The sequence below is a fragment of the Apteryx mantelli genome, chromosome 7, assembly GCF_036417845.1.
Source record: "Apteryx mantelli isolate bAptMan1 chromosome 7, bAptMan1.hap1, whole genome shotgun sequence".
In the NCBI taxonomy this organism is placed as follows: Eukaryota; Metazoa; Chordata; class Aves; order Apterygiformes; family Apterygidae; genus Apteryx; species Apteryx mantelli.
In genome coordinates this window covers 35,386,812-35,398,906 of record NC_089984.1, presented here as the reverse complement: position 1 = coordinate 35,398,906, position 12,095 = coordinate 35,386,812, and the positions used below count along the sequence as shown (strand labels likewise).

Genomic DNA, 12,095 nt, shown 5'->3' with positions numbered 1-12,095 from the left:
TAAACTGAAAGGTTGAGACGTGTTGTTGACTTCAAGGTACTTCAACATTTCAGATCCATATGGGCACCTTGAGGAGAAGGGGCTGAGGGTAGGAAGTGATAGAGCATTGCCCTGAAATAGCAAAGTCTTGATTTTCTTGCCTTGAAAACCAAGCTGGTGAGGTACTTAGAGTGTTGGCTTCTCACTAAGCCCACTAACTGGGCCCCACTGTGCTTCAGGCAGATATCTGCCTGCTGGTGAGAGTCTCTATTTTTTTCCAGAAATGACTACTCCCTTTAGGCTGCATAGAGATGAGCAGCATAAAGGTAAAAGAACAGTAGCTCAGCTAAAGCTGCCCCGATCTCCTTTCAGACCAAGAAGAGACTTGTCCAAAGAAGAGTGAAGTTGCCCAGAGCATTTTCTTGTGCTTTCTCAAACTACCAAAATTACCAAATATGCTTTACATTGTGTGTTTTAGTTTATTATGCCAGAGAGACCTCTGATTTCAAGATTTGTTCTTATAGACCTGGGTTTTCTTTCTGTTGCACCACTTGCACTAGATCCTGCCTTGACTTTGTTTATTTGTAGGACGACACGAAGATTCAGTCTATAAACGGTTATTGACCTGGGAAGAGAGAGTTTCTAGAATTTAAGGGTTGGGCAGTTTCTTGGAAACTGCCTTATCAGCATCGCTACAAACTGGAAGCTTTAACAGCCCTTACTTAGCTGTGCTTCTCTAGTTCCTATTTCTAGAGTTTTGTATCAGTCTCTGTACATGCTTGCTTATTTTTGCAGTATGTTATTTACAACAGCTTCAGGCCAAGATTGCCACAAAATGATGAAGCCAAGATCAATTGTTTTGCTATTACTGTAATTAGGTGTCAACTAAGTCCTGAAGCAAACCAGTAAAGGAAAACATACCTCTATGCACAGAGTCTGCATAAAGACAGATGCCAAGAAACTTACACTTCCTCTCCTGCTGATAGAGAAAGGAATTGTTTGAGTGGTTCAAGGGTTATCAGGAGAAGCAAAAAGATAAAATAGGAACAGAGGAGTATTTACGTTGAATAGCAAGGAGTATCACCATAGCGCACTCTGGTCTCTAAGAGCAGTGGAGGAGGCCTGACGAGGAATGGAAGAGTGTAGCACTCTGGGGATTTGAAGCAAAACTGTACAATACATTAAAGTCTGCTCAGGGAATGAGCCTGCACTTACACAGGGATGAACTCGCTCTGAAGTTTCACAGAGTCAGAATGGGCTGGTTCGTCATAAACCCCATGAGAGTCTGCAGTGCTTCAAGCCTTCCCCTCCAGACCTGAGCTGGCAGCCCAGGCTGGAGTTGCTGCTCCTTGTCCCTTTGAAGAGCCCTTCCTCAGCTCATCTGGGAATGCTCGACCCGGCTGTTCAGGTGGCGATATTGTTAACTATTTCCCTCCCTGACAGCTTAGCAGTTTTCATCCCATGTATAATAGTCACAGGCGAAGGGCAGGAGGCTGTGCGAAGTCATGTTTCAATCCTGTCTTTCTGTGAAAGCTGTGCAGAGCACAGGCTTTGCATCTCGAATCCAGTCCTCTTCCCTAAGGGTGCTCAGTCCAGTCCCGAGCAATAACTGATGGGGAAGGAGGCAGCCAGGGAAGTCCTTTGGTGCAGACAGCTCATCCCCTGCCATCACATGGGCAGATTGCTTAGCAGAGCAGGCATCTGCATCAGAAACAAACATCCACAGATCCATGGACACACCGCACTGTAACTTCACCTCATGAATCGCTGTTATAATAATCCTGTTTGCTCAGTCTTAATGACTGAAGTCAACCATAACCAAGAAAAACAGCAGGATTATCCTACAGCACCTGTTCCCACTGAAAGGATTATTGCGAGCTGGCTGTACCAAGTGACGTCCTTTAGGTGTCTCCATGAAAGCAGACTGAGTGCTGTCCATGGCAACCTGTCAGAAGAAGTCCTCCCTCCACTTCTGCATATTCCTTTTCCAGGTATTTTCAGTGCAACAACTGGAAACTCCTAGCAGATAAAGGTCAGTCCACATGATTACAAGGGTCAGTGTTTGCAAGTCTCCAACACACACAGTTGCTACCATGCTGCTCTTCGGACAGCATCATTTCTCGTTTGACTGTCTAACAGGGAGGCAGCATGGGAAGTATGGGCTGTAACCTGCAGGGCTCAGAAGACAGTAACTTTAAAGCACTTTAAAACAAATTGTTTTCCTGCTCATCGTTCCTTATACTTTTGCTGTACAAATGAAGTACCTGCCCCACAACATTTAAAGATTGTGTCGCATTTATATCCACAATATCATAGTAGCTGATATAAGAGTATGGTATTTTACTGGAGAATGAAAATATTTGAAGCCAGAAAAAGAAATCTGCCTAGCAACAGCTATTTACATGGGAAAGCTAGAAAACCAAAAAAAGCCCAGAGAAATTTTGGAGGGAATTGGCTCAGTGAGGGTGGGTAGGTTGGGCAACAAGAAAACAACTTTCCCGTAGATGGAAGCCTTCTGCTTAATCCCACCTTTCAGACATGACGTCTTTACTACTGTGTCCAGTTGCCTGGCTTTCATTTAGGAACACTTTGATTATCAAGGTTAGCTCAGTCGCCAAAAAGCCACTGGACTTTCCAGCAGTGCATCTGAGAGCTGGTCCAGTGACCTGCCCCAAGGTTTGTGAACCAGCCTCTGGAAGAAAAGGGAGATGCTCTAGAGGGAAGGAAGTGGCCACCTATGGGCATGATTTAAATGCGGGAGCTCAAATGTAAGAAAAGTCCTGCTTGCCACTGGAGCCCAGAGAGCAGAGGGCCCTGTGTCTTGGGCCGCTGCACAAACGTGTAATGCTCTGTGAGCAATGTTAATGTACTGCTGTCATTACTCATGTGTCGGGGGGGGGGGGGTTGCTTCAAGGCAGAGTATCTCCCAGTGGCAGTTACCACTTTTAGTCTCTCATGGAGCTGCAAGGAAAGTATGGTGTCCCAAAATGGTGCAGAGAAGTGCTGCAACTGCCCCTAATGCCTCCATGGCAAATGCTAACTCCTTCCTCTATCCTTCATCTGCAAGAGCATCCTCCTGTCTCTTAAGCAGAGGCTTTGGTGAACTGTAGTCACAGATGTTTTTTCTCTAATGGAATGTAACATTAAACTAAACACTGGAACATGGAGACAAACAGAGCAACAAATTGGGGAAATAATCCTTAGCTTGTAATGAATTTTGCAAAACATTGTCAAAATTTGGTTTCATTTGAACAAAAATGCATTTATCATATCTGTCAACATTGAAAAACTGTTTAAGATTTTATTTTGAACCCTGAAGATGACCCAGAAGTGACATGATATTTATAAATAGCTTATTATACACCACAGTATGAAAAATACATTTATCTTGGTGCTATTGAGTCAAATTCGTTGTTATATGGAAATTAGTATTACCCTTCCTAATACCAACATAGAAAAAAAGCATAAAATCACTAGGAGGTGAATGGCAACAACCCATGGCTCAGATTCTCTTATGAAAAGGACCATAAGGGAATGGTGCTCACTGGAAAAGGCCACCTTGATGCTGAAGCTCATCTAGAACTGGGTCAAGCCAAAATGGTACCAAGCTGCAGAAGCTTTTGATCCCTGCCAGACTGCACAGGATTTGAACCTACAACCTATTTAAAAGCTGTTCTCAAGCCCTGAGCCAGCCAGGTCCCCATTTTAACTCAGTTTTACACTGTGAATGGGTGGCTCTTTTCGAAGTCTTCACCCTGTTATTTTTGGCAATGGCTTTGACAGGATTGCAGGACTGCAGACGATTTCTTGTGCCAGCTCAACTTCAAAGTAAGAAATGTTCTGTGACCCCAATACCAAGCACAAAGCTCTGTAAGGGCTCTTCTGACAAGGCTGAATAACGTATTGTATAAATTCAGCACAGGAGTAATTACGCAATTGTTTTACATGGCCAAGAATCTCCACGAGGCTGCTGACACTGGCTTCCTCACCCGCATGCTCACCATGCTTCGTGTGCGTCCCGTTGACTTGTGCATCACGTTAAGCTACAAAGTAGTAGAGCTAGCCTGGATTTTTAGGCGTGCTTTTAGATATTTTAAACAGCCCAGTCTGCAGCAGTGAGGCTGGCTCTTGCAAGAGAAGACAGATTCAGGCACTGAGGGCTGAGCATGATGCCCCCAGGCCAGGGTGGGGAAGAAGATGAGCCCTGCAGGCCCCTAATACACACGCTAACCAAACAACATGGTTTTAGGGGTCTTACAAAACCTCCTTTTAACCACAGAGGGGATCAGAAAGTTTCTCCTTGGATATCTCATTCTTTGAAGCTTTGCTAGAGCAGACTGGATTCCTTTACTCGGGCCTCATTAATATCCCATTAAAAAAGATAAATGTTATCCTTTCTTGGAGCCAAGTAGAGTTAGAGCACTCCACTCTGGTCATGTCTGTGGCGACAGCCCAGATGGCTACGGATGTAGGGAGCAGAGAAGACAGGCGGTGATACAATATCACAAATGCAGTCAGTCAGGATGTTGGCCAGCAGTAAATCACGCTGCAAACCAGGCTTGCTGCTCCTGTGTGCACACAAGGGCTGTCACTGAAGTGGCAGAAAGCCAAGCAGGCGACTGTGGATAATGTAGCGAAGCAGCCCCAGAGAGGGGACGATGGAGGCTTGCTGGGAGTGCTGAGTCCCACGCGGTGGGAGGCTCAGAGCGGCGGTGGCTAGGAGCCGCATGGTGACATGGGGGAGATAAGGCTCTTGATGGATGGACCTCAAAAGGTTTGAAGGTTTTTGTTCTGTTTGGCTAAGCAGCCAAATGTTCACTCAGATAAGCTTCAGAAATGCATCTGATCTGAAACCCTTTGTATCTAAAAAGCAGGGCTGGAAATAGCATGAGAGAATTCCTCCGGCTATGGCAGTTCCTGGGCTTTTCCTCATCAGCACCAGTAAGTCTAGACTCACCCACATAAGCAAAAAGATAGGCCAGCTTTAACAGCGAGCCCCTTCCTGAACCTCAGGCTGTCAGCTGTGCCTGGGTACCAACCTTGCCTAGGAGTTTGATGACTAGGAGAGATGGTCCTTCTTTTTGGATGAGGTATGTTTGGTCACACTCTGCAGTTTGTCCTCTTGCTCTACACAGTTGTTGTACTGGCTTAGCTACGGTGGTTCAAAATATTGTTATGGAAATGCCCTCACTAACATTTATATGTATCTTATCATATCCATTGGCACAGAGTTTGTATAACAGATATATTGTCAGTATGCAATACTGACAATTGCCTAGTGCCTTTTTCACCAGCAGAGATATACCCACAGTAAACACCTCATTGCGTACAAAGCTCTGCAAAAACCTACCGATGAACTTTTAATCGACAGCAGGTCTTCACCAATTGCCTGGGACACTAGAGGCTGGTGGCAGGAACAGATGGTCCCAGACCAGACTCCTACCCTCCTTGTGCTCCACATTCAGACCTGCGAGAGAGCTGGTGGCCTGCAAGGGCCCCGATTGCAGGCAGCACTGAAGGGGACCGGCGACTATCCTGCAACTTTAAATTGCAATGCTTGAGAGCTATTTTTTTGGAGAGTGCATCATTTCCTTGGAAAGAAATTACAACGTTGTACTTTACTCCAGCGAGTTTCCTTGTACCGCAAGTTGTTTAAACAGTTTCTCATTATGCATTTCCCATTCAGACAAAAAACAACCCAGAAAGCCTAAGGCACCAAGACTGGTAGGAAAACGGAAATCCTGCTCTGACCATCCTAGCAGGCAGCGAGCAGCTCCCCAGCTCTTAGCAGGCACTGACGGACCCAAAAAAAGTTTGGGGCAGAAAGGGGGAGATGGGAGCAGCAGAGATTTCTGGCTGCATAGAAAGCCTTCAGGTGATCTGTACACCTCTCAGGTTCACCTTTGAAAGAGTGTGGTCTTCCCTTGTCCTCCTGCATTGCCTGAACTTGGTCAGTTTTGCACGGTATCTACATGGCCCCTGCAGGTCCAAGGAGGTGGCCAGGCACCAGCCCTGGACACCTGCAGCCCTTCCTGGGCATGGCTTGTGCACACTGGCACCACTCATTGCTCTTCTCCAGGAGCAGCTGAGCACATCAGGGATTTTTCAGCCATCCTATCATCACAGCCCCTCTGCGGCATCCCTTTTACAGATGAGGAAGGGCTGATCAAAGTTGACTGCAGAAAGGGCTGCAGACACCCAGAGCGTCTCCACTCAAGCTTGTCAGTCTCCCACGGGGCACCGAACCCAGCCTTCCTCCTCCATCTGCCTGCTCCACAGCCCCTACTGCTCTCCGGCCCTGCGGACCCCCAGCACCCAAACCGAACCTTGGCAGTCAGCTGCTTTACGGCACACATAGCCTGGGCTGAGCATCTGCCCACTCCAGTCCAACATAAAGAGGATCCAGACTGGTGTTAACCAGGTTCAAACCAAGGGGGCAGAGCAGCAAAGGGCTTTCAGCCCCTTGCAAACCAAGGGGGTCCGTCCCGCCTAGGTTCAATGCTCTCAATCACTTCCTCTTCCCTTCGAGTCCCTCCCCAGCCTTCCCGGGCTTCTGTTTTTATCTTTGCCCTAATGAGCCCCCCCATCCTCCCCCCAACTTTAACCTCTTCCTTGCCAAGCGGTCTTTGGAGTTTACGTTGGAAAGTTGTTTATGTTGTATGGCTTTGTAATAGTTTCCTCATACACCACCTCCCTTCCTTCCCCAATAAAAAGCTCTACAGTGAGCTCCTGACAAGGCCCGTAAACAAAGGAGGAGTTTGGAGACCCAAACGTTTTTTGGTAAACCCAATAGGAAAATAATGTTTCTCTTGAAGGACGTTAAGGATAGAGCTCATAATAGTAGGAAACTAGTGTCCACCCTAAGCAAGGAGTTGCCTACTTGCTGCTACCTAGCATAAAACGCAGATGTCTACACACAAGGCCACAAATTATCGTTGGACGTAAGCAGTTAACCTTGCACCGTTTCCTCAGCCAGCCAGGATGGTGTTGATGGCACACAAACCGATTTGCTTGCTAGACTCCAAATATTAAAAGTTGTAACAAGTGAGCAAAAAAATGAAAGCAAAAAAGTGTTTTGAACTCACCTAAACTCTGATGAGTAGAAGCAGAAGGCAATGCAAATCCATTATTCTGACTGTTCCCTGCAGAGGAAAAACAGGCACACAAAATTCAATTCATTATTCTCTTTCTTATTTAACATTAAGTAAGTCATTGAACCTTACCACTTGATCTATCCATTTTCTTTAATAGTAGGGCTGCAAGAAATCTTTTTCTCCTCAAAGGGAGCTTCAAGTTTCCAACTTATATCATATAAAAAATACTTGAAATGTATGAGTAAAAAATAACTGCATTTCAAAGAGAGCTTGAACCATGCAGATAATGATAATTTTTCTCTTCTGAAGTGCAGAACTAAAGAGTTGAGGTCACAAGGAATTCAGAGCACCATTGTTCTTCTTCCAGAGGTTTTATCTGGAGACAGGCAGTGTGATAGACTCTGCAGAGGTCACTGAATGGATTATCTGTTCAAAGTGTTAATGGCATGCATTTGACAACATCAACCATTTAATTTATGAGGTGCCTCATAACATAAAGGCAAAGAAGTCTATGACATGCAAAAACCCAAACACATCCGGTACAATTAGAAAGTATCTGACCAAAGCCCAGTCTCCTCTACAAGGCATCTTTCTTAATTATGGATCTGTACAGATGTTCCATCTTCCTAAAAGTATGTTAGCAGAATTTGTACGATGATGGAAGTGTTATATAGTGAGAACTATATTAATGGAAACAATCCAGCACTGAAAGTATTCCAGCCTTTTTATCATTGCATTCCTTGCTCCCACATGAGCAAAGTGATCAGGAGTAAGAGCAGTTAAATTTCATCCACCAAAAGACATGCATGATATGGATTACCCACAGGTCACTAATGGTTTAATGGTGCCCATCCACACTGTGATCCACATAAAGACATTGTGCGAACAAACAGAGTTGCTGTCCCTAGGGAATTGCTTGCCACTGCCCATGGTTTTTGGCTTACCTCCGGTTTGTTGCCATGTCACCCTATTGCAGCTAGGAACAGCTTTGTGCTGTCACCAGGCCCCCGAGTTGCTCTTTCAGCTTGGGTAGTCCATATGTCTGCCAAAAATTGATGAGTCTGTCCCATGTGCTTCATTAAGATACGATTACACAGTGGATAATCAGACCTAAAGCATGTTTTTTCTTCTATGACACTGAATATTTGTGCAAAATGAATTTTTTTTCTTTCCACATGCACTGAGAAGCTTAATCACTTAGTCCAGGTGAGAAAGGAAATCTTACGCAGAGCTGGGAACAGCGCTCATCTCTCCTGAACCTACCCAGAGACCGTACTAGCTCATTGGCTGTACTTAGGCCTTGGGAAGCCACAGGATTGTTTGGCAGCCTCCTGTTCTACTCAGCTCCACATCTGAATTACAGCCACTCACTGGGAGTTTAATTCTGCACAGGGCTGGGCCCATTAGCTACACTTTGCATAGGAAGTACAAGCTTTGGCTCCAGAAAGGTTGCTTCGAACATGTGCTGGGGACAATATAATATTTGGAGGAGCCCCTCCAGCGAGGGACAGGGTTAGATGACAAGTCCTGTTCCTCATTTCAAACAGGTTAATGGACTAACTCAGGTCATGCAAAATAACAGGCAAGAGGGTGTTGATCTGGATCTCAACTTCCTCAGCATCAAAACCAGAGATGAGATTTTTGTGATCAAGTTGACTAGAGCTAAATGTGGGCTGCAACCAAAGCAGATGACCTCATCCCTTTCACCCCGCACAGTCCCATTTCCGTCATGCCATTACCAGCACTTGTGCGGCCCATGTGCTCAGCTGAAATAAACCTTCTTCTAAAGGGGCTGGTTTTCAGCCAGCTGATCTCATCGCCCACGCGGGTGCGCAAGCAGCAGTGCCAGTCGAGGCAGCGGGCACGCAGCTGGGGCCAGGGCTGCGGGCAGCAGGCTGTGAGCACCGTCCCTCCAACCACAGCCCAGGCGCGGGCAGGCTGACACCCAGTCACCCCGTTGCTAGCTAGTTGGCAACCAGCTTGCAGTGAAACAGGAGCAAAAGCTCTCCTGTGGATGCTCTTGAGGTGGTTTAAAGTACTGCTACTATACCTGTTGCTGGCAATTACTGCAGTAGCAGCAGCTGTCTTGCACTGACTATTACATAAAAACTCCCCAAAGCCTGATTATTTTACATAATCATATTGGCCTCTATTGGTGGTGAGAGCACTTCAATGCACTTTTTTTATCCTACCTTCTCTCCTGTAAGCTAGGGAGTGCTACTATTATCCCATTTGCAGTGACTGCAGAAAACAGAGCGTTTTTCGCCCTGGTAGAGAAGTAGCCGTGCAGGGACCACTGGCTCACCGCCGGGCGACCAGCTACGCTCCTGTGGCCGCTTTCCTAAGCCAGGCTGGCTACACTGACACGTGCTGCAGTCGCTGCCCCAGCTCTGCCCAGTGCGAGGCCCCGGCAGATTTGGGTGGGCAGCCCTGAACCGCTGCTGCAGGGCTGGAGCTGATCTCTGAGCAGATCAGGCGGTGCTGGGCGAGGGCCTGCGCTCCTGGTGCAGACGGGAGCTCCGACGGGGTGGCCGTCCCGGCCTGCTAGTGGGACTCCGCCCCAGCAGCGGGGATAATTTGGTCTGTAGGTGTGCGCAGCCGGTCCCCGGCCCCCCTGCCCCAGCTCCTCCAGGCTGCACTGCCATCCTGCAGTGAGGGTAGCTATCTGCTAGAGAACAAATCCCACACTGGTTTTGACTAACTCAGTGGCGTAAATGATCTGATTGAGATTTTATTTGAAGGCTCCCAAGCGAATAGTTAGGGGAAGAACAGACAAACAAAACATCCCTCCTTGAAAGTCTGGGCTCAGACAGTGATTTAGCTGTTAAACAATGGAAGCTTTGTGGGACTTCTCCCAATTTACCTGTTCCAGTCCAAGAGGAAGTGCTCCTCCCTCTGAAGCACAATAGTTGTTTCACTAATCCCAAACTAGGGACGCAGGCTGGCACATACCTTCGTGTCACAGCTCTTGCTTTCCCTGGCAGGCGTCAGCGAGGACCACCTCTGAGATCCCACCTTTCACCGCTTCCTCGCTCGTACAGGCAAATCCTGCACCTCACGAGCGCCGGTGAGGAAAAGCCTGCGAGGCCTGAGACGGCGAGCCCTTGGGACGGCAGTCACGTGAAGGAAGTGAACGCCGAGGCCAGGCTAACCCCAGAGCAGCTCTTCCTGCCAAGCCAGGCGACTGCCCTTCCCAGATCCCCCCGTGCCGGCGCGTTCGCGCCTGAGCGCGGCCTCTCCCCGCAGGCTGATGGAAACCACAACCCCGGGGCCTCGAACAATGGAAGGCTAAAGCAGAGGAAAAGCTCCTTTTCCAGCGCCCCTGACAGCCAGACTCCCGCCGGGCTCCGCGCAGCCCCGGCGGCCGGGGAGGCCAGGAACGGCTGCGGGCAGGAGCTCCCCTCCACCCAGCAGCGCGACAGCTCCCGGCGCCTCTGCCTGGGGCAGGCGGGAGGGAAAAGCAGGGGTTTCCATGCCTCAGGGCCACCTTCTGCTGCCTCCCCTGCCCGCTGTGCCGCAGGGCACCACGCAGATCCCGCAATGCTGCCGCATGCTGGGCTGCCGCTGGAGATCTTGCTGCGGGAAGGCGTTGGCCTGGGATGGGCTTTCGCACAGAGGACAACCGGTGGTCTGGGCATAGCCTTGCAAGACAGCTGCTGCTTTTTAAGTAGCAGCTCTAATGATGATTTAAAACCCATTTGTGAGGCTTAACAGCCATTCAGTGACTGACCACGCAATGTTCATGAAGCTGCAGCTGTAGCCCCAGCAGCGCCCGGTGGAATCAAATGGCAGGTGCCACCTGCGGCGCCCAAGTCCATTTGCACGGGGACGGCGAGGCAGGTGAGTGGTGCCCTGCGCCCGGCGCAACGGGAGCCAGTGCTCGTGTGCCGCTCAGTCCGTGGGAGCACGCTGGCCCCAGGCCACCCCAGCTGGGGCAGCGTGGCTGGCATTGGCAGCACGAAAGAGCATGTTATACAACAAAAAAGGGGACAGAAAGAGTGCATCTGAGGGCACCATGTGCTCCACAGCAGGGCTGTCTCTGGAGAGTGGCACTGACGGATACCACTCATCCCTGGACGCGGCTGAGGCTTGCACAGCCCTGGAGCTGCCTGTGTGCTGGTGGCATTGCTGTAACTTGCTGGATCACTTAGTGAGGGGCGAAAAGAGGCTCTTCATGTGTGCTTGGAAATTTTCATCCCCAAACTTGTTCTCCATTTCCTTTGAGGAAATTCTACTTGTCTGTATTCCTTCTTCTTAAAAAGAAGCACTTTAAAATTTTGACTACAGAGCACTTATATTTCGACCACATAGCAAATCTTTTATCATGAGCTGTTCTGTTGTTCCTCCATTTTTGCCCCTTACGATCACAAGGTAGTAGCGCTCCTTGGAGGAAGCATATCGGAGAGGCTTTAAAGGGTCTGCAGCACTCATGTTGCCCTGAAAAATGACTTGTTTGGTAGCTGAAATATTTATACACCCATTAGTCGTTGAGATTCTGAGCTCCTTAGTGGCTCAGATTGCCTCTTTGCTATATTCACATAAATATACCTTTAAAAGCCTTGTCCCAGCTAACTTAAGAACAATTATCAAAATAATTTCGGTAAGAAGTCTAGAGGTCATGGCTTTGAGAAAGACTTTGGCTCGGGCATGCAAAGGTGTATTGCTGCTGAGAGATGCTGAAGAGCAGCTTAAGGCAGGAGCTCCAAGCTAGCAGAAAACCCTCGCTGAGTCTCCTTCAGGACGAGAGAACCGGGTGCGTTACGTAGGGTCCGAGGAGAAAAGGCGTGCTCTGAGCACGCTTGAGATGCGCTGCTAACCAGAGTGATGGCAAAAGCCTAAATGAGTTTCTGCTTTCTCTTTCACGTTGCTGACTGAGGTCAGGAAACAGTTTGTACTTGTTTGGGGCTTTCACACTTTGGTGTAGCTAATATTAATAACTCGCACACCAAACTGCTAGGAGCGAGGCTGAACCAAACCGGAAGAGCTAAACTCTCCCTCGAGTCTGGTAACGTTTGCATTCGG

General features: G+C 48.2%; 1 protein-coding gene across 6 annotated transcripts in view; it reads right to left on the bottom strand.

The window, feature by feature from the left end:
* ADRB1 (adrenoceptor beta 1) overlaps positions 1-12,095 on the bottom strand; it is a 64,856-nt gene that overhangs the window by 44,692 nt on the left and 8,069 nt on the right. For all 6 annotated transcript variants that reach the window (XR_010884754.1, XM_067300278.1, XM_067300276.1 and 3 more), the window contains exon 2: positions 7,065-7,121. Coding sequence is in view for 5 of the 6 variants with exons in the window: in XM_067300278.1 (XP_067156379.1) it covers positions 7,065-7,121 (57 nt within the window). In the remaining variant the exon portion in view is untranslated. The remainder of the gene's footprint in view (positions 1-7,064; positions 7,122-12,095) is intronic.